Source organism: the organism of the source record quoted next, unplaced genomic scaffold, assembly GCF_019419815.1.
Source record: "Pyrus x bretschneideri cultivar Hongxiangsu unplaced genomic scaffold, Pyrus_bretschneideri_v1 Contig2, whole genome shotgun sequence".
In the NCBI taxonomy this organism is placed as follows: domain Eukaryota; kingdom Viridiplantae; phylum Streptophyta; class Magnoliopsida; order Rosales; family Rosaceae; genus Pyrus; species Pyrus x bretschneideri.
In genome coordinates, this window is record NW_025999501.1 from 3,487,215 (window position 1) to 3,508,012 (window position 20,798).

At 38.0% G+C, this 20,798-nt stretch overlaps 4 protein-coding genes across 6 annotated transcripts; 2 read left to right on the forward strand and 2 right to left on the reverse strand.

Annotated features, from left to right (window-relative positions):
- The first annotated feature begins 403 nt into the window (after positions 1-403).
- LOC103961847 (monoacylglycerol lipase ABHD6) lies at positions 404-3,472 on the forward strand. 2 transcript variants are annotated; one of them, XM_048583093.1, is made up of 4 exons: positions 419-1,164; positions 2,449-2,541; positions 2,719-2,786; positions 3,031-3,472. In XM_048583093.1, exons 1-4 carry the CDS (start codon positions 535-537, stop codon positions 3,191-3,193), a joined length of 954 nt encoding a protein of 317 aa, XP_048439050.1. In that variant the 5' UTR covers positions 419-534; the 3' UTR covers positions 3,194-3,472. The 2 variants fall into 2 exon arrangements, with proteins under 2 accessions (XP_048439051.1, XP_048439050.1); XM_048583094.1 differs by lacking the exon at positions 2,719-2,786 and having other exon boundaries at positions 404-1,164.
- Positions 3,473-3,584: 112 nt separating this feature from the next.
- On the reverse strand, positions 3,585-7,337 carry LOC103961852 (14-3-3 protein 7). Of its 2 annotated transcripts, none has more exons than XM_009374493.3 (7): positions 6,983-7,337; positions 5,909-6,215; positions 5,609-5,696; positions 4,674-4,783; positions 4,426-4,571; positions 3,980-4,023; positions 3,585-3,834 (listed from the first exon to the last, which is right to left on the reverse strand). In XM_009374493.3, exons 1-7 carry the CDS (start codon positions 7,047-7,049, stop codon positions 3,829-3,831), a joined length of 768 nt encoding a protein of 255 aa, XP_009372768.2. In that variant the 5' UTR covers positions 7,050-7,337; the 3' UTR covers positions 3,585-3,828. The 2 variants fall into 2 exon arrangements, with proteins under 2 accessions (XP_009372768.2, XP_009372776.1); XM_009374501.3 differs by having other exon boundaries at positions 3,989-4,023; positions 6,983-7,336.
- Positions 7,338-8,856: 1,519 nt separating this feature from the next.
- LOC103963039 lies at positions 8,857-13,002 on the forward strand. The gene is given in 7 exon segments (XM_048583024.1): positions 8,857-8,931; positions 9,166-9,421; positions 9,424-9,570; positions 9,901-10,059; positions 10,406-10,511; positions 10,618-10,732; positions 12,470-13,002. Coding segments are annotated over 7 exon segments (1,026 nt in total). The 3' UTR covers positions 12,638-13,002.
- A 3,059-nt stretch (positions 13,003-16,061) lies between these two features.
- LOC103961869 (5'-adenylylsulfate reductase-like 4) lies at positions 16,062-18,823 on the reverse strand. The gene is given in 5 exon segments (XM_009374511.3): positions 16,062-16,638; positions 16,640-16,916; positions 17,260-17,384; positions 17,468-17,655; positions 18,428-18,823. Coding segments are annotated over 5 exon segments (939 nt in total). The 5' UTR covers positions 18,611-18,823; the 3' UTR covers positions 16,062-16,472.
- Positions 18,824-20,798: the final 1,975 nt, after the last annotated feature.

Here is a 20,798-nt window from a genome sequence, read left to right on the forward strand (position 1 = left end):
ATGAAATTCAATAAGGTTTCGATCAAATAATTATACCAACTAAGGACCGGATACAAAGTGTCTCTTAAAAATATCTACTTAATGTATTTTTGCCCCTTGACGTTAGTTCTGTAGCATCTTTAGTTCGTAACAGATGTTCTTCAGTTCGTGAATTTGATTTTCCTAACATTATCTATTTTCGCTCCATCTCAACAACCTTGTTCTATTAGGAGATACCATCTTTGCATATTGAATTATGAAGCATTGGTTCTCTTCTTCAACTTACCTTGCCATCCAATATTACTATTGTTTCTAAATAATTTTCATCCTACGCTATTGTATTTGATCCCCAAAAGCCTCTCATTCCTCCTCCTTGGCTACTTTTCAACCTATGCATAAGTTCTCCAGCACCCATTTCTTTACACGTAACATCACATCCAAATGAAAATTGCAACCCTATCCAACCCACCAATCGGCATCACCCCCTCAAACCGACCCAAAATATATCACCCGGTCCTCAATTTAGTCACTACACAGTTCCAAAGCTAACCCAAAATGCCATGCTTCAGCATCACCCAGTCCAAAAACTCATGCCACCGGTTCACCTTTGCCCGAGCCGGCCTCCGGTCTGCAATCACCGACCTCAAAGACGGCGCCACCACCATACACTGCTGGGTCCCGCAATCCCCGAACCCTTCCAAGCCCAACCTCCTCCTCATCCACGGCTTCGGCGTCAACGCAATGTGGCAGTTCGTTGACCTCCTCCGCCATGTCACCCCTCACTACAACGTCTACGTGCCGGATCTCGTCTTCTTCGGCGACTCCTACACGACCCGGCCCGACCGGTCCGAGTGGTTCCAGGCCGAGTGCGTGATGCAGGCGATGGAGGCGCACTCGGTGCGGAGGCTGAGCCTGGTGGGGCTGAGCTACGGCGGGTTTGTGGGCTACAGCTTGGCTGCCATGTACAAGGAGGCGGTGGAGAGGGTTGTGATATGCTGCGCCGCCGTGTGCCTGGAGGAGAAGGACCTCTGGGAAGGTGCGTTTGGGATCTCGGATTTGGATGAGGCGGCCGGGATTTTGACGCCGCAGACGCCTGAGAAGCTGAAGGAGTTGGTTAGGTACACGTTTTTCAAGCCACCTCCGGTTGGGTTGCTGCCCTCTTGCTTGCTCATGGATTTCATTCAGGTAAATTGAACTTACTGATATCTTGATTTCAGTTTAATTGTTGTAAGCTTCGTTTATTAGGGAGAATTAGATTAAAATTATGGATTAACATAATAAATATTTACTCAATCAAAGCCCTCAAATGATAGTTTAAGAGGAAGAAATTAGCAGTCTAATCCTTTCAACATGAAAATCATTGTCTCCATTAATTGTCCGATATTAATGTAGGGGCAAATAAGGAAGTTAACTACCGTGACTAATTTCGCTTGTATTTAAAAAGGTAACTATATTACATGTAATAGGAACAATTGTCTTGTGATTTTTCTCTGATGGTTTGTTTGTTTGTTGTTTTTTTTTTTTTTTTTTTTGAAAAGTACGATATTATTGGAAAAGAAAAAATCGTACAAAGTATGGAGAACACAAACATTGTCGAAAATTTTAACTCAAACGAAAGGAAAAAAAGTGTAACGATTCTTGTTTCTAAAATATTTATAATACAAATAAAATAAAATAAATGGAAACTGTAAAAAGATTATTTTGCACCTTTGTTAAGTATATTTTTTTTAAAGTTAAAATGTGGAATGCAAAAGGATTTTTTTAAAGTGCTAACGAAATCTACCAAAACAAATACTTATTTTTAGGATTTGGATAGAATATAATATGGTATTCCAAATGCTGCGAAGAGTTTTCACCGTTAATTAAAAATAAAGTGATAACTTATGTTCTGGAAGTATCTAATCAACAGCTAGTTGACACGTCAAAATTTAGTCTATTAAAAAATAAATCATATCTTAAGTTCTTGGTGGGGAATGATTAGTCATATAATCCCTTGTCTTATTGAATCATTAGTCATGTGCATGACAATTGACAAATCAACAAACAACATGGTTTGGTTTGGTATAAAAAAACTCTTAAAACAATTACAAATTATTCATGCAAGTAATTGTTGCGATTACGTTTATACGAAGAGTAGTACTGCACTTATTATTCATATACATTTTTCATACCACATTTAGAGGTAGGGCCCACTAATACATGTCGATCTTTTCTCTGTCAAAAATACAATACAAATGTGGTATGAAAGATCTGATGCGTAAAATTTTTGTATTTATATACCGATAGATAAAAGCAAAAGTTCCATGATACTCTGAAGTACAAGATACTCCGAGCTTCTTAGCAAATTAAATTTTGGTTTTTGTATTTTGAGACTAAGATTTAACGATTAAAATACTCTAGAAAATTGTGGAAAATCCCTAGAAAAAGTTCTCAGTTTAAATAGGACTAAAATTTTGGTGGAATGAGCAGGCAATGTACTCCGAATTTGTGCAAGAGAAGAAAGAGTTGATCCACGCCATCCCCAAAAACCGAAAGCTTTCAGACCTCCCCAAGATTCCTCAGGTTCAAATGTTCAATCTTCTTAATTAAGAAATGTTTAAGTCAGTTCCTCAAACGCACCAGTGATTTTCAACTATTAATGCATGCAATGCCAACGGTTGAAAATCTCCCGGGCGTGTGAGCATGATTATCTTTAGCAAATCCTTTATTAAATAATACATTTCAAATTTCATTTCGTAGCCAACCCTTATAGTTTGGGGAGAACATGATCAAGTATTTCCAGTTGAATTTGCTCACAAATTAAAGAGGTCAGTTTTCTGATGCTCGAGTATTGACCAAATGCATTTGTTTACGGGCAGTTTTTAGTTTCTACTTTTCAGTTTGGTTTGGTTACTACAACAAAAAACTGAAAATCAAATTTTGGAAACTGAAAAAAAATAGTTTTTAGTTTTCGTTTTTCGTTGTTATTTTTTGAAAGGTGAAAACTGAAAAAGAAATGATTATCAAACTCACTCACTCATTCGGAATTTTGAATTCTTTGAAAAAACATAGGCACTTGGGAGAAAATGCTCAGCTTGTAGTAATCAAGGATGCAGGGCATGCATTGAACGCAGAAAAGACCAAGGAGTACCACAAGCACATCAAGTCCTTCTTACTCGATTCACTGCCCCCTCCGACAAGTTCATCTGCTAAACATCAAAACCAGCCAGACTAATTAATCATTGTAAAGAAAAATCGCGCACGTGGACGACTCTCAACTGTTGACTCTCTCATGCATCAGCGGCCTGGAGTTGCCCACTCACGCGTGGCTGATTGACGCAAGCACATTGCCGGCACATGCTTCATCCAAGCACAAGCTTGTGTTCTACCGAAGATGGAAAAGGAGATTCATTTGAAGGGTCCTAGTGAATGTAACTTTCATAGCATAAGGGGCAAATAATATGCCTACCCTGTAAACTAATTTATTCAATGAGAGATGTGTATCAAATAGATAGATTGCATGTTATAGTTAACGAACAAGCCAAAGTAGCCAAGGGTTCGATTCCCTCCAATGCACGTATACAACAAGGAACATGGGCCGAAAATCAATAGCCATGTCTCGTTCATGAAGAAAGAAACAAATCTGATAGGGAGAGCATATGTAAGTGTTCAACATTTTGGCATACAAATTCCCTCAGGATCACAAATTTAGAGTATGATTATGTTAATAGACAATACATACACTGATACAAGCCAATAGCAGTACTCACTTTCCCTGCACTACAAACTTAGTAATCTGTTGAGTCACACGGCTTATGTTGCTCCATCGCTGAAAGCCAGTCCCAAATAATTAGTCTCTCCAATCCCCATTTAGTTCTGCACATTGATTACTAATTAGGGATTGAAGGAAGCAAGCCAATGTAACAAACAAACCAGAAAAACTATGTCCGAAAATAAACGGCTCACAGTGGAAATGAACTTTTGCGAAATCAAAGTGCATTTTTTTCTGTCATAGTATTACCCGCCTTACCTCTGGATGGGGTTCTTCAACTTTAAATTGCTCACCTGACAATTCAATGAAAAAAATTCAGTAATTATGAATTAAGTGCATAAACTCAGAACAACTAACTTGATTTACTTTTCATTAATTACACAAGCAGCAACAACAAAAGATTGTTAAGACGGAGAAGAAGATCAGACGGGGAAGTATTTCTTGATGCAAACAACAAAAAAGAACGTAAAAGCAAACATTTTCATTGAGCAAAAGATAACTAACCACTACGCTATCGAAAGAATGAGAAAGAATAATGAATTTATGAAGATCTTGCCCTGTAACCCGACGACTCCAATTAAGAGGGATTATCAGGACTTGTAGAAATCATAGTGACATGACTTGAAGATAATTTGGAAAGTTGGACAAAAGATTCAAAACAATGCAGAAAGAAAGAAAATGACTCATAAAATTACCTCCCTCTGGCAGATCCGAGGTCCACACTGTGAGATTATCTTTGAGAAGCTGCATAATGAGGCTACTGTCCTTGTAGGATTCTTCGTTGAGGCTGTCAAGTTCAGCAATAGCCTCATCGAATGCCTTCTTAGCTAGATGACACGCTCTGCATGGTGCAATTTGCAAATGGAACACAAAAGTAAACACTACGTAAAATAACCAGAAGGAGGCAGCCAAGGGGGAAGAGAGAAAGGAAGATTAGGGAAACCTCTCAGGGGAGTTTAGAATTTCGTAGTAGAAAACAGAAAAGTTTAGAGCCAGGCCAAGCCTGATTGGGTGTGTTGGGGGCAACTCAGAGGCAGCAGTATCAATGGCATTCTGCAGCACATATGTAAATTTCGTTAGGATCTAGTTATTGGTACGTGAATATAACAAGACGGTGAAAAGAAAGTGAAAACATGACAGGGAAGAGGACATCCAGCAAGAAAGCAGATCAAAGCTTAACACATTGTTGAGATTTTGTGGCATCCTCCTCTAAATAATTGGTTTAAAGTTAAAATTGGTGGTGCTGCTCGTGGTTGTCCTGGTTTTGCGGGTTTTGGGGGTATTTTTCAAAATTCTGTTGGCTTTACTTTGGGTTGTTTTGCCTGGTCTTTACAATCAGCTTTTGCTTTAGAAGCTGAACTCTTTGGTGGGGTTGAAGCGGCAACTCACGCTTGGTCTTAAGGTTGATTTTATTTATGGATTGAATGTGACTCGTCATTGGATGTTCACTTTTCTTTAATTTCATTGGGGCCATGGTGTCTTAGGGTTCATTTGTTAGACTGTTCGGCTCTCTTAACTAAAGTGCGTTCTCGTTTTTGTCATATTTTAGAGGGCAATCAGGTTGCTAATTCCTTAGCTAATTATGTGGTTGATCACGTTGGCTCTCACTGGTGGGATCCTGTCCCATATTTTGCGATCCCAGTGAGATCCTGTCCCATATTTTGCGATCGCAGCTTATTCTGGGGATTTTTCAGGATTCCCTAGCTATCGTTTTTCTTGATTTGTTGGCATGGTTTCTTTTTCAGGGTTTGGTTCTTTGTCCCTCCCCTCTTTGTACCTACTTTTTGCTTCTTTAATAGTTTAATAAGCGGAGGGGGTTGATCCCCTTTATTAAAAAAAAAAAAAAAAAAAACAAAAAACAAAAGAATCAAAGCATACCACATAGGCTTTGAGCGACTGATCAGCAGCTTCTTTACGAGCATCACCTGCTTTGAATTCAGCTAGATATCGATAGTAATCTCCTTTCCTGTCACACGAAACAACAAGGATCACAACTCAAATCTCTCTCTCTCTCTCTCTCTCACATTCACTTGCCAAAGAAAAGCGAAACATGAACTTGTATTGTGACAAAGTCTGTCAAAAGGAATAGGCATTGGGGTGAAGATCCTTCGTAATCTAAATCTAATACGCACAAAAAGTCAACAAAAGTAAGAAATTCAAAACCAAATTGTAGCTCACATCTTCTGGTAAAAAACAGTGGATTCCCCTGTGGACGCAGATGGGAGGAGGTGATTATCAACAACTGTTAGTATATCATGGCAAATTTTCGCAAGCTCGTCTTCAACCCTCTTCCTGTACTCCTTTATTCTCTTCTCATTTTGTTCACTTCCCTTTGCCTCCTCCTTCTGTTCAATTGAAGACAGTATCCGCCATGACGCCCTTCTTGCCCCGATCACATTCTTATACCCAACTGACACCAAATGTCGCTCCTCCACGCTCAGTTCCACATCCAACTCGGCAACTTTCTTCATTTCTTCAACCATCTCTGAATCAAGAAAAATGAACTGTAATTAATATGTAATATGCAAGTCTAGAAAATACCCATCAACACAAAAATTATTTGCACTACTGCCACCACAGATGATTTCAAAACTCAAATCAGCAACGTTCGGGAAACACTGCTGCACAAAAGACAAGACTAATACCATATCAAAACTAACAAACAAAATTAAACAATTTCCATCAACTTTACATTCCACATACAAACCAAATAAATGGTCCCCAACTGAGTCGGAGAACGAACAGGTGATCGAGGATGGGGTATGACATGTTTCACAATCAAATAGTGTTTAACAAAACCAGTTTTGCTTGTAAACAACTGGGAATTTTGTGTCTGCTTTGGAAAACCTAATGTATAGGTATCACTTCTCCATTTGCTATCCTTTTGGGATCGAAAAACCAGGCTAAGCGATCAAGGATCAAACCGAAAACTTGAGATAATCATTACTTTAGGATGAACATGCAGTAATTAACTTGGTCTAATTAACTTAGACGAACTAGATGCTTGTTGAGTGAACTCATTTAGTATTCTTCCAAAGCCAAGAAAATATAACAAAATATAACACCACCAATCCCAAAAGTAAGAAAATGAAATGAAAAATAACATCACCACAGTACACTTGCTCAAATTTAATTATATTATATCATCTACAAAATAGATGAGACTGAGTACCAAAAATACGTCAGAAATAAGGAAATAGTAAAAAAGAAAACGAAGCGTCCATGCAAGAAGAAGAACATATACATACGTACCATCGTATCTTTCGGCTTGCTCAGCAAGCTTTGCCTGGTAAGCGTGCTTCTCTCTCTCTATCTCCATAGCCTCTCTCTCTCTCTCTCTCTCTCTCTCTCTAGAAACTCTGGTTCTGGCAACCTTGGAAAGCTACAACTATATAATATGCTCTTCTTATATATCTCTTGTCGCAACCTTCCGTCTATCTCTTTTTATCACATGACTAGTCAATAGTGCAACTGACAGACGGTTGGATCTGGTTAGCGGACAGGTTGTAGGATCAATGGTCTGAGTGAGATAGGTCTGGATTTTGTGAACCCTTCCCTTGGATCCTTGGACGGTGAGATACGGGCGGGTGGATGGAATTGGATCCGAAACGAGGATCACATGGAGCGATATGGTTGGATGCTTTATTGATCGGGACAACCACTGATATTGGAAAGGGTGAGTGGTGCACTGCAAGTGGTCTCCATTTTGAGCGACATGTTATGTCAACTCCTTTTTGTTTTCACCGAGAGAGATCTTCGAGAGTGAGGCTGCCCCACGAAGAAAATGACTTATTTTTATAATTATATGTGTTATATTATTGTGACCGTATCCTAAATTAATTATTATCATATAAAAATAGATCATTGAGTGAACTGGTGAGAACAAGTATCCCCCCCTCTTTCTCTATTGGATTGATATGGGAATTGGGTGCTTCGAAGAGAATGCTGGAAGAGGAAACATATTTGCAGATCGCGGTTGCTAAATCGTGGTTGGAGAAGGAGGCTGGGCTATGTGGTTTGCTTTGGATCTGCAGATCGCTAGGAGAAAACAGGTCTGCAACTATTTGTTTTCATAATTGCGATGATGGGATTAGCAAGGCTATGGCAGATGAAGAGAGATGAAGAGAGATGGAGAGGCGTGAAGAAGGGAAATTGATGAACTTAAGTTTTTTTTGTTTTTTTGTAATATATTAGAATTACCATGTTTATCTTGAAGTTCATCAATTTATAAAGTAAAAGATAAAAGAATTTGAAGGAGATCTAAATTTAATTATTTAGATCAGAATGTGAAATTTAGTTTTTATAATTAAATTTAAAAAAAATAAAATTTAGTCATAATCTGACACTGCACCAAACGCTTCATAATTTTAGCCAATCTAGTTTAGTCCATGAAGCTATTCCAATCTGAGCTAGTTCGGTGCAACAAATGCATCTTAATATACTTTAAAATCCGATGTAGTCAATTAGGCTTTAAAAGGGGATTTTAAAAGATTTTGAAGTCATGATACAGTCAACTTAAGATCTAAAAGTATTTTGAAGAATACATTCAAATTCAACAGTAATAAATTAAAATTTTAAAAAATCCATTTAAATCTGTAGGTATTCAAAATCTCATAGAATTTGAGAGATTTTCATTTTTATATTGGTCAAAATGCGAATTTTATTATCAATAACCAACTAAACACAGAGGTCCAAACAAGTGACACACAACAAAAACAAAAGGAACCCAAAGTTCCACAACACAGAGCCCAAAACACTAGTTGGAGCCCAAAAACTAAAACACCACAAACAAAACACGCTAGCCTTCTGCACACGCCTCCAGCGCTTACACAAAGCATCCCCGTTAGCGTAAACCAACGACCCGGACCGCCGTCAAGCATGCACCTCCCAGAAAAGAGAAGATGGTGACTCCTACATCCTGCAACAACCACTGTGCTGAACGCAACCAGAATACAAAAGAAGCTGGGGGAGAACCCACCGACGACAGTGACAAATAAGGCAAGCAAGTGGAAGGTAATGGTGTGTACACCCGAGTAAAAACTCTACACATCTTCCAAGAGAACCACAGCCAAGTACTGTGAAGAAAGGAGATTGCAGATCGGAAAAGGAGGAAGCAACGAGGAAGGATGGAGATTGCAGATCGGAAAAGGAGGAAGCAACGAGGAAGGATGGAGGCAAGTGGAAGAAATGGGAGAAACAGAGTGAGAGAGGCGGATAGGAAAGGTAGGCAGTGGAAAATTGAAGCAGAAGGAAACGAAAAGAAAGAACAAGGAAGTAAAGCAGAGGACTAACCACCGACCCTTGCCGGAGCTAGGGCCGGCGGCTGTGGAGAAAAAGCAAAGATGGAAAAACTCACACAGAGAGATGAGAAAGGCTCGGAGACAGAGAGAGCACAGATTTTCCCTCCAGAAAATCGCCCAAGAAAAGAGAACTAGGGTTTCATATTGAAGGCAAATATCCCAAATTCCCTCCATCATGTCCCAAACAGTTGTAGATCTCTCTCAATTCGACATCTCCAAAGAGCTAAGAACGCACTCACACACTCTCACTCTCGGTTTTCGCATCAATTCCGCAAATTTCAGATTTTTCGTTTTGGGTTTCTGTTTTTTTCTCAGGAAAAGGACAAGCTTGTTGCAGTAGTAATTCGATACGTGCTGTTCAAGACGCACCACATCTCGGGGTGTCCGATAAAGAGACCAATAACTATCGCCAGCGTAACCTTCCTACGTTCATCATTAATGAGGCTATACAGAAGCTCTCCGCCATTTTTGGGTACGAAATGCAGGAGCTTCAGAGGTCTCGTCCTTCTTCCGCTAATCAGGGACGCCTTTCTCAACAGAGTAATATTCTTTACTTTGGAAATTTTGATATTGAGTTGCTAATTAAGCTCAAGGTTGTAAATTTGTTTGAATTGTAGTTTTGTTGCGATTTGTTTTGGTCTGAGTATGGTAGGATCCATTTGATAACCATATGAGCTGGAATTGGCCAAACCATATATAATGGAGATTGAGATTCCTAAGTTGCAGGAAATGTAGTGTTTTTTCTTTTCAATTAAAGGTTATATGTTCCCTTTTGGAAAATGTTCAATTGTGATTTTGCACAGTGCATATCATTCATTAGAAATTTTGAGGATTTGGGTTTTGACGGTAGTTTATGAACACATTATTCAGGTGCTGTGGAGGCAAAATCCTATATCATCACGAGTAAGCTTCCTTCTGATGTGTATAAGAAGTATGTCTTGAATGACAATGATAGTACGGTTCCTCTCAATGGTTTCACTTTTGTCCTACTGAGTCTTGTACATATATCCGGCGGTAAAATGACTGAACGTATGGCTGCCTTTTGGTTTTATTTATAATTTTATGTCTACAAGCTAATCATTGTGAAAGGGAAGATGCCAGGATAGCTGGCAGAACAATTTGGGTAGGAAATAGCTTATATGTAACCCAAATTCATTGATGAATACTTTTATACACATTCGGTGATCTGCTTGCTTAATGGGCTCTTCCACATCTGGTATAATGAGATTGTGTTGCAAAGTGTATAGATCAGACATCATCACATATTGTCTTAAAAATAGCCAAAAACCAATGCAGGCAAGCATTTATTTTCTGTTACCTTGTGTCGTGTTGTGTTGTGAGAGAACCAACTCTTGCTGTCCTGGTGGAACTGCAGCGGATCTTTGGCTTAATTTGAGATGAATGGGATTGGACGAAAGCAATGAAAACCATCCAGTTCTAGGAAACATAAAGCAAGCACTGGACACACTTGTCCAGCAAAGGTTTGGCTTGTTATGGATTGTTTATTTGCAGTTCTTTTTTATCGTCATGATTGTATGTTATTGACCATCCATAGGTATCTATCTCAAGTATTGTTCTTCGTTTCAGATATTTGCAGAAAGACAAAGTAAGTGGACCTGAAGGCAATACTTTGTTTTATGAGCTTGGGGAGAGAGCTTTAGATGCACCATTTAGTGAGAGCACTAAAGCACACATATCAGAGGTATGATTTAGAGATTAATCACGTAATGATAATATAATTTATTCATGATTAGGTATTTTGAAGAGCTATAAGTTCGTCCTGTTTGGAGTGTGTATTATCCCCCCTCAACAACAAAAAAAGTATCTTTGGAAAATTACTCATGTCAAGTTGCATGGTTTTCATTCATAAGGTTGTTAGAGGTTCAAGTTTTTCATGTCTCCACTATTTAATTGGAAGTAGCTCTACACAGAAACAAAACCTGAAAGTTTGTGCAAGGTAGTGCTGTAGACAGAATAACGCAATGAACAGTGTAGACAGTTAATGCAGATTGCAAAGAAAACAACACATTAAGCTCACATTTAAGGAAGGTAGAGGAAGTACACATTGGTTTTCTATCCAGATTAAAGATAGGCTTTACTAGAGTTGACAGCGGGAAGACTAGCTGAGCCTGTGTTATAAAGGAGGAGGGGCCCTGCAGTTTAGAAGGGAGAGGAAAATTAGGAAGAAAGAGCGGGAATTGGGGAGTGGAGAAGGGAGAACTTGGATGGGGAGAGAGGGGCCCTGAACCATCCAAGTCCTTAGGTGGCTCCGCCGTTGGCACCCGTTACCAAGGCAAATGAAGAGGAAAAACAGGTTAAGGCAGGAGTAAAAGAAAAGATGCACATGATAATTTTATTGGCTTAGCTACTTAATTTCTAGCCAGTTACTGAGAACAGTAGCAAACCAAAAATTAAATGGGATTAGTGTAAATACGGATAGAGGTGAAGAGTCTAAGAATAGGTGTGAGCTAAAGAATCTAAGAATAGGTATGAGCTATACAAGCAATTCTGTTTAGGACAATGAGGAAATACTACTCTGTTTTTGGGAGTACAGAACAACAAGAAAATAAGGAACCATAAGAGGTTGCAAGAAAATGGTAGAAACTACCACCATCAAACTAGTTGGATACTATAATTACTCCTAAAACCCTAGAGACAAAGAAGCATATGTAGCTGAAACATTCTCTAAATTCATTCATGTCCTGAAAGAAAATAGTAAAAGACTAAAAGAACAAAAGACGATAAAAGCTAAAAGATATTAAAGACCATTGAAAGAATATTCTCCCGAGGGTGCTGCCACTTATTTACAACTCTTAAATTGCTTTGCTAAATTAACACGGGAGAAGCCTTGTTCAGCGGTTTTGTTGCTTTGTTGCAGAAAAGATTGCAGTTATGTTATTTGTTTTTCTTTTAGCTTTGTATAAAAGCTCAGGGTTTAGGGTTTAGGGACCTCAAGTCACGAATCCCATTAGTTTTCAACCTTCCCAAACAGAAACCCTGGCACTGTAAAAGTCTTAGTCACCGGTCCTTGCTTTGGCTTGGGGCTGTCGTCAGTCTCTCCCCCCTCCTTCTAGCGCCTCCCCCCTTCTCCTAACCTCTCCGCGTCCCTAGCCTCTCCACTCCCTGCCTCCCATCCCCCTCCTTTTCCCCCAACCACTCCTCCGCGACCCTCCCTGTCTTTTCCCCTTTCTATCTAGTCCTTGGTTCTGGGCAGCCCCTATTCTCCCCAACATTTTGTGGGCAACCAATCTTCACGGCTTTGATGCAGCGTCCACCCCAAAAATCGAGATCCACTGGCTGAGAAGGCCTATTCCCTTGATTTAGCGCAAGATCCGCGGGTTTGGGTGGGTTATTGGTTGTTGGTGGGTTGGATCTTCCCTTTGTGGCTTGATTTTCAGGGTCATGTCTAATCCGTGGCGGCACTGCCTTCCCTGACCAGATCTGTGGCGGCCTTGCCTTGCTTGGCTCACAGTTGTGGCGGATCTCACTAGAAGTGGTAAAGTTGCAGGTGGAGATGAGCCAATCATCGAAGAAGAGCCAACCGGAGGATTTCGTTTCTCGGATTATTGTAGGTTCGGTGTACGTTTGTACTGCATCTAGTGGGTGATGTCTCGCCTAGTGAGTGACGCGGCCCGCATGTGAGATGGTTTTGATGTGGCCTCGCTTGTTAGCATGGTTTGATGTTGTCTCGCTTGTGTCGCGGAGACATTTTGTGTGTTCTGTTATAAGTCTGTTCCATCTGCCGTCTTTGTGGCAGATTTGTACCAATTGTGCTTGTGCTAGTGTGTGGGCGTTTGTGGTAGCCAATTAGGGGATTGTCATTATTGCTTGTTTGTGCGAAGTGTCTCCAGATCAAATATATGGTCACTGCCCATGTGGCAACCTTTGCAACTGTTATCGTTTAGTAATGGAAAATCGGTATTGTTTCTTGTAAAAAAAAAAAAAAAAGACTCAAAAGTTTTCCCTGTTCAATCGAATTTCTTATGCTATGTTATGTACTTGTATGAATCCATTCTTGTAGATTAGATTGTCTCCGTGGATGTCGACGACTAGCGGCGGGCTGCCAACTTGGATCTGACTGTATCAAAGTTGTAGTTTGATGGTTCCATCTTGTTGCCTTATGACTTTGTCTCTAGTTATAAACTTATAAGGAAGCTTATCATGTCAATAGATGTCTTCCAATTTTTGGTCTTGCACTGTAAAAGTAAAACCTAATTTGGGTTAATGTCAACTCCCAACTATTCGCTTTATTTATAAGAGTATGGCGGCACTCATCCTTTTTTTTTTGTGTTTTTCCGTTGGTTGAAAAACAGGGGTAAAAGCAAGAGCCCAAACAAACCTACTCAATAATAAATCTAGACCGCGACATTCCAAGTCGATCTTCACGAATGAAACTAAAGACACTCGTCCTTGAAGTTGAAGGCTTGAAACCTTCATCCTCGACTCATTAAACACACATATTAGAGGTATCATTTTAGAAATCAATTACGTATGGTTTTACAATTTGTTCATGATTATTTTTTATAATTTCTTCGTGCTAACGTGCATGTTTTGTTAACGAGAAAGGCTAATAATCTTCTCAACTTCTTATGACACTTGTACTCTACTAGCACTCAAAACTAAAATTTTAAAATTTTAAAATTTCATTATTTTACTTCTTCTGTTACGTGATATGAGTAAAAACGAGAATGTCTAAATGAGAAGATAAGTCACAGTGAGATTCAAAAAGTTCTTAGATATTCATCGTTTTGTTGTCTCCACTCAATCAAGGAGACACGAATAAAGTATAATTATGTCTCTTTAGTAAACAAAGAGAGTCAAATGAGTCTTCAAACACAAATTTATTAAAAATTAAATAATTAATGTCCAACTCACAATAATAATAATAAAAGACGTTTTAAATTTATTTCCTAGCAAAAAGAAATAATAATAAAAGAAGCTTTAAGTTCGAACCTCGCTTTAAAACCAAATCTAATTCCACTAGGTAAGCAAGCAAGCAAAAAACGAACCATAATAAAAGAACACCCTCACATTCTAAAGAAATTACTTAAAACATCTACGATCCAAGGTAGTTCTCTGTTTCCAAATGCTCTCTGATTTCCACACTAGCGCGTGTTACTTGGTGCTCGCGATTGTTGACCCTTGCCGCATCTTCTTCAGCCATGGTTGCCACAAAATTGTAGTACGAAGTGTTCTTCACCTTCATGTTGGCCCTTCCCTTCTCTTCTTCAGCGTTGGTTGGCATGAAATTGTAGTAGGGAGTGTTCTTATTAGCCATGAGAGTTTAAGAGTTCTTAATCCTTCTTTCCTTGTGGATGATCGAAGCTTTGATGGTTGAAACATTAAGGTTGTGTTTCCGATTTTATAATGATCTATGCACGGTATGTAAAAATATGTGACCGTTTAGGGTAGTGGTGCGGGGTTTATATAATGATATGTACATGTTGTGTAATAAAAAAATAAAAATATATACCCGGTTGTCGTAAAACGTCATCTACAAAGAATTACTATCTGGTTAAACAGTTATTTATTTATTTATAAACATGAGTATATGTAATAATAATAAAACGTGTTTAATATGTGTAATAATAAATACAAAATAATTTACCCACAAAGAAATTTCCTTTCATACGGAAGATGCCTATGATTTTTTTTGAAAAAAAAAAATGCATGTTATTCAAAATAATGAGCTCCTCCCTTAATTTTTTTTTTATATATGATATTAATATTTATGATACTAGAAATGTAAAATTTCTATATGGAGCTCATTGCTCATCATAATTAGGGTGAGTAATAACATTATTGACATAATTAAGGTTTCAACTCGTGTCATAGGTTGTAAAATATTGTCATAATTGGTCACATATCTATCTACGTGACAGTCTATTTGAAATTAGAATTTTATTTGAATGTCTAAGATTAGGTAAGTATTTGTTTAGAAAATAGGAGTCTCAAGGTCCTATTTGTAATGAACCCTAAAAAATCTTTTTTTTATTTTTTATTTTAATACAAGTGATATTATTTTATTTTATTTACAATAGAGGGAATAAAAGAGCTTAAATCTAAAACATAGTGGGTTGAAGAGGAAGAACTCAACCACCAGAGAAGTCCACCACTTGCAAAAGGGAACTTCGTATTATAAAATAATATATATATATATATATATATATATATTATGACGTTGATTCTTAATGATCGTTCTAGATCTCACACGTCAATAACCTTTTGAATTGGCCACCTTATGTGCCTCGATAATCAATTAGTAAGTTAATATTATGCTAATTGTATATATGGGACTAAATTTGTAATCCACAATATTTAATACAACTTCAGATTTGAATGAATTTTTACAATGATTTGGGAATGAGAACCTAAAAAATAAATGGTATAGATCATGAGATTATTTTTTGAAGAGAGTACAGACAAGTAGTTAACATGTATTAAGTTACTAATTATTTAGCTCTTCAACACTCATATAAGATGAGAGTTTCTTATGGAAGTTTTAAAATAATAATATTTTACGGTACTTTTATTTGCACTCAAAAAATCTATGAACTCCAAACTTTCTATATTTAAAAAAAAAAAAAAAAAAAAAACTTAGTAATGCACAATGAAGTTTTTGAAATGTTAGTAAGAGCACCCATATTTCAAACAAAGGAGCAATATTTTAACTAAACCAATAGGTACGTCGTACTAATATGATATCAAATCAAACTCATCATCCACAAAAATCTAACACAAGACCTCATAAGTGAAGAATATTATCAGACCGTAGTAATATGCTAAAAAGAACAAAGTAGTCGCCATAATAAGCCTACCATCAAGTAACCGTACAACGTCGGAGGGAGAAGGAAATGATGAATGCAATTGTGCTCCTGCTAATTGTGGAACCTGGATTCACAGATCGCATGTGCTTTCTGAATCATTCGATGCCTTTACCAACTTATGCTGTGCAATAACTATAATTTACTACAAATCTAAAACAAAAGTTGGTCGAAAATTAACAAAATACATGTGAGGTTGGTGCCAACTTCCATCAATCTCAACACATTCATTCAAGGCCAATCCATTAGGAATGATAAGAAATTTCTAAGCTACACGATACAACGAACCCCTCTCACTACTTTTGGACAAACATCAAACGCAAGCGAGTGGCACATGAAAGGGTTACTAGTTATTCAACCTAATCAAAAATTGGATTACAAATTCATCGGTCCGAATGACAAACATATTGTACCCTGTAAAGCATATAGACAACAACAACAACAACGGAATGATGTGCTACAGCGACAAGATACGACGACATATTTTACCTCCGTTGCAAGAAAACCCTCATCAAGGGTGAGATGATTACCAAACGCTTCTAGGACAATACATTTTCTGCAGCCTCACCCTTTGTCATGGGAGCATCAAAGCCTGTTCAGATAAACTGTCTACAGCATTCAGTCACTGCTATAACCCCTGCTGGTGCTTGCATCCCCGATAGAAACTGTGGCCAGTGACTTGGAAGCCCACACCCTGGCGTTCATTGCTCCTTCCTGCAAATTACTCCTCTTGCAAGGCTCTTTTAGAGAATTAAACAACTGTACTGCCCGCTTTAGAAAGCCAAGGGTGCTCCAACAAGCTTCCCAGTCTCATGTTTTGAATATGCTGTCTCCATGCAGATTGAACAAACGAAAGCAGAGCAGGATAAAAGGAGTAGAGCAATCTCAGAAGCACAAAAGCAGAAGCCAGAGCTAAATATGTTTCTTGCCGAAGCAAATTCTCTGGAGATCTAGCCCACGAAAACGGGCAGCTTTCCTGCTCAGTGCTATCATGCTTCTCATGATTTAGTGGGTATCCAATTTTTTCCAATGACAATTGATCCAGTGATACAGTCTTGATGCCTGCACCCATTCACCACAGTCAATAACTACCCCACAGGGTTATAAGATAAATACAACAACAGTGAGAGACTAAAGAATGGCAAATCTGATATAAGAAAAACATGATTCTGGATGGTGATGCAGAATATCAGAAAAAAAGAACAAGTTGTCCTGTAGGACTAAATAGAATCGGTGGGTCACAGATAACCTTAAAACAGTTATTTCAAATAAAAAACCACTTCTCTTTAGTATACATCACTAGATAAAAGGTTTTTCTTTACTGATTCCTATTCATCATACCAAATATAAAAAATAACACATAAAGTTCAAAATATAAGCCTACAATAGGAACAAAAAGACATACCAGTAACATGACTATAGAAAGCAATAAGAGAACCAGGAGTGCGGGCGCCTTGATATCGAATGCGTGTGGTAGAATTCAAAATGAAAAGAGTAGGAAATCCATGAACTCCATATTTAGAGAGTATACTGCAAACAGTTAATCAGTTAAGTTCCAATTTCTAATAACAAAGCGTTTAGAATATGATCAATATCTGCAGATATTTACAAACCTTGGCCTGATGGCTGATTCTTCAAATGCAAAATGTGGGATTGAAGGATACAAAGAAGCCAGGATGGAAAATGTTGGTTTAAACATCCTTGAGAAAGGGCACCATGATGCATAGAAGAGCACCGCCGCATAATCATGAGTATTCTTGTGAACCATATTTAATGCCCTTTGTAAAGAAACCTCATCCCCCTTCAAAGCAGCAATACAAACAAATTAGAATAACAAATATGTAAGAGAAAAGAAATTCAACTTTCAACGCATACGTAAAAATAAAAAACATTTTTTGTCATCCCAGCACTAGTGTAATCCACGGAATTGTGATAAAAGCTGAATGTTATTGTTATCTCAATTGTGCATTGCAGATTCATCTTCAGTGCCATCTATTCCCTCTACTTTCGGAAGAAAAACGCTTCCATTACCTCACCCCTAAAAAGAGTTTTTAGGCACTAAACTAAACTGCATGTGATATTTACAGCATTCAAAGGAGAAACTGGTTGCAGGATTCTAGTCTTCAAGTGACTGCTTGAGACAAGTATTGTTCTTGTTTATCCAAACATATAAATTCGGAAAAGGGTTCGCTATCAGAGGTCACCAAAGCACTCAAAATACAAATGTAGCAAAACTCAAAAACCTAAACTGATCCTCTTGGAAAAGCTCTATGAATGAAACAATTTTGGATAGAGGCCGGCAGCTACTTTGAACATCATTGGGAAAATGGGCATTGCCCAACTAGGTCTTTCACAAGAACAATACAAATTCCTAACCTAATTGCAAGGTCAATGCATATACCGAAAACCGAATTTTTAATAAACACATAAACAAATAAAAACAGCATCTCCCTAATCTGTACCTCCAACCCAGATACTGAGATACACCACCAATGATATAATTCTAAATAAAACATAATTTCCCCGAAATAAAAATTAATAGCAATACACTAAATAGATAAACAATTGTGTACCACGATAACACCCATGGATTCAACGGATCTGGAAGCGCCGTTGACGGGGCAATTGGAATACCGGAAGCCGAAGATCGCATCGGCTGCGGACTCCGCGGGGCAAGAGGTGGGTTCGGCGGCGGAAATTAGCCGGACCCATAAAACCAATATCACGATCCCACTTTCCCAAACCCTAATCCCCATTTAAGAATCAAAACCTCTCCAAACACCAAATTAACCGAAATAAAAAAAAAAAACGAAAAACTAAAATGGGGAGCTGCTCGGCAACAGCGCGACGGCGGATGAGGAGCAAGAAGGAGGGGGCGCAGGGGAGAAAGCCTGGCGCATTTCAGCGTCGAGGCTTGTTGGTTGGGGAAGTAGATTGGATTGGATTGGATTATTAATGGTAAATTTGGGAGAAAATCGGTTGGTTTATTTGGAATTATTGCGGGGAAAGGAAGGGGAAAAAAAGGGTGGTTTTGGTTTTGGTTATGGTTATGGTTTGGGTAGTTTGGTTATGGGGTGGAGAGGAGAGGAAAAGCCGAGACGTGGAGATATCGGTGAGTTCTTTGTTTGAGTCACGCTCGTGTGCTTCTCTGTAATTGCCAACTCCTTTCTCCACTTTCTCAGGTGGATTTTTTAATTTTTTTTTTTTAAACAAACGATATTATTTACATTTAAAAAAATAAGAAAGTGGATTAAATTTCATAATGGATTAGCAATAATATAATTCGGTGTTTATTAAAAACCTCTCGATTCCTTTATTAATTTATTTACATAATGGTGTTTTAATTTAGCTTTTAGGAATAAAAAATAAAAAATGCTACTTTTTTCTGTGATGATAATGAAATGGTGTTTTAAATCTCCCTTTTTATAATTTAAAACAAAAAAGTTATTTGGTGGGTTGTTTGGGTCTGCGGGTGTATTAAGGACCATAGGTGCTCAACTTGACTCAAATAATATTATTCGTGCTTAATCTCAAAAAATACATTAACCCATGCTCAAGCTTAGCTTAAATTATTCTTTTAAGTTCGATTTTGACTCAGCTCGTTTGTAAATCAAAACTCAAAATTTCGAGTGGCTGGTCGAGCTTGTTTTCTTAAATGAGCTCGAGCTTACGTTTGTTTAATTTAATAAAAAATAGAAATTAACAAAATTAAACATGATAACAAGTCGTTGATGTTAATAATAACAAGCCTAATATGTTGTTACAATTCAACTAATTTTATTTACCAACCGAGCCAAAACAAAATAAAAAGGAGCTAAATATGAGTCGAACTCAAAGCATTCGAGCCGATTTACAGTCCTATCTAGAAGTATCTAAACTTGTTATTTGAGAACTTAAGTAAAAGGGCTTATACAGGTGCCGAGAAATATTGTGCGTTTTTACCAAGAAAAGCTATCTGATAGTTATGGAAAGATAATATTTATAGGCTTTTAACGAAATTTCTAAGCAATTTAAACAAAATAGTTTCTCCAACAAATGGAAAAAAAAAAAAAATGGTTGCTATCAAATCACTTCCCGCGGCAACATCGTTGATACCAATGTGGGTGATAATGTAGTTTCTGTTACTCTGTTCAGTGGGCTCATTACACTGGTTTATAATTGTGTGAATACAATAACAATGAGCAAGTGCTTTTAAATTATCACGTCAGCTTTTAATTGACTTCGTTTGAAAGTACTTTTCAAATAAGTAAAAGCTCTATTGGTCAAAATGTTTTGGATTCCAACAGAACTTGAAGTCCATTCTAAAAGAAGCACTTCAAGTGCTTATCCCTGATTCACTTGCAATTTAACTAAAGATTGATTACATAGCACTTTCAGTTATTTTAAAAACACTCCAAACGTATAACATCGGTTTTCTCCTAATAACATAGTCGAATACGAGGGCATGGCCGCATTGACTACTGACTAGTGCCCACCCGCTTTCCAACGCGCCCGAGTTTAAATATCTCCAGTCGTAATTTAGATTCAACTAGAGAAGAATATCGTCTCATAACAAGACCTCCATGGCATCCCATCCACCCAGAAGAATGGGCGCCACTGGAGCACTGAATTTTACAGCCACCAGGATGTACGCATGGCAGCCAACACACCAGATCCCATGAACAGGAAGACAGAAGCAAAACACAAATCTGAATATTCTTTATGGCAGGCATCCCATACCCCATATCATTTCCAACACCAGTTTTACCTTGTCAGAAAAGTTAACAGGGGTTGGAAAGTTTCAACGGTGGACGCTAAGACGAGGCTTGTTATTAACACTCTAAAAATGTCATCTTGCAATATCAACATAAACGAGAAACAACTCGATTACGGTTTTGAAAACAATTGCAATAACACGCCACAGCTTTACATAGCTTACTGCGCAGATGGCTAACAAAGGTAAAC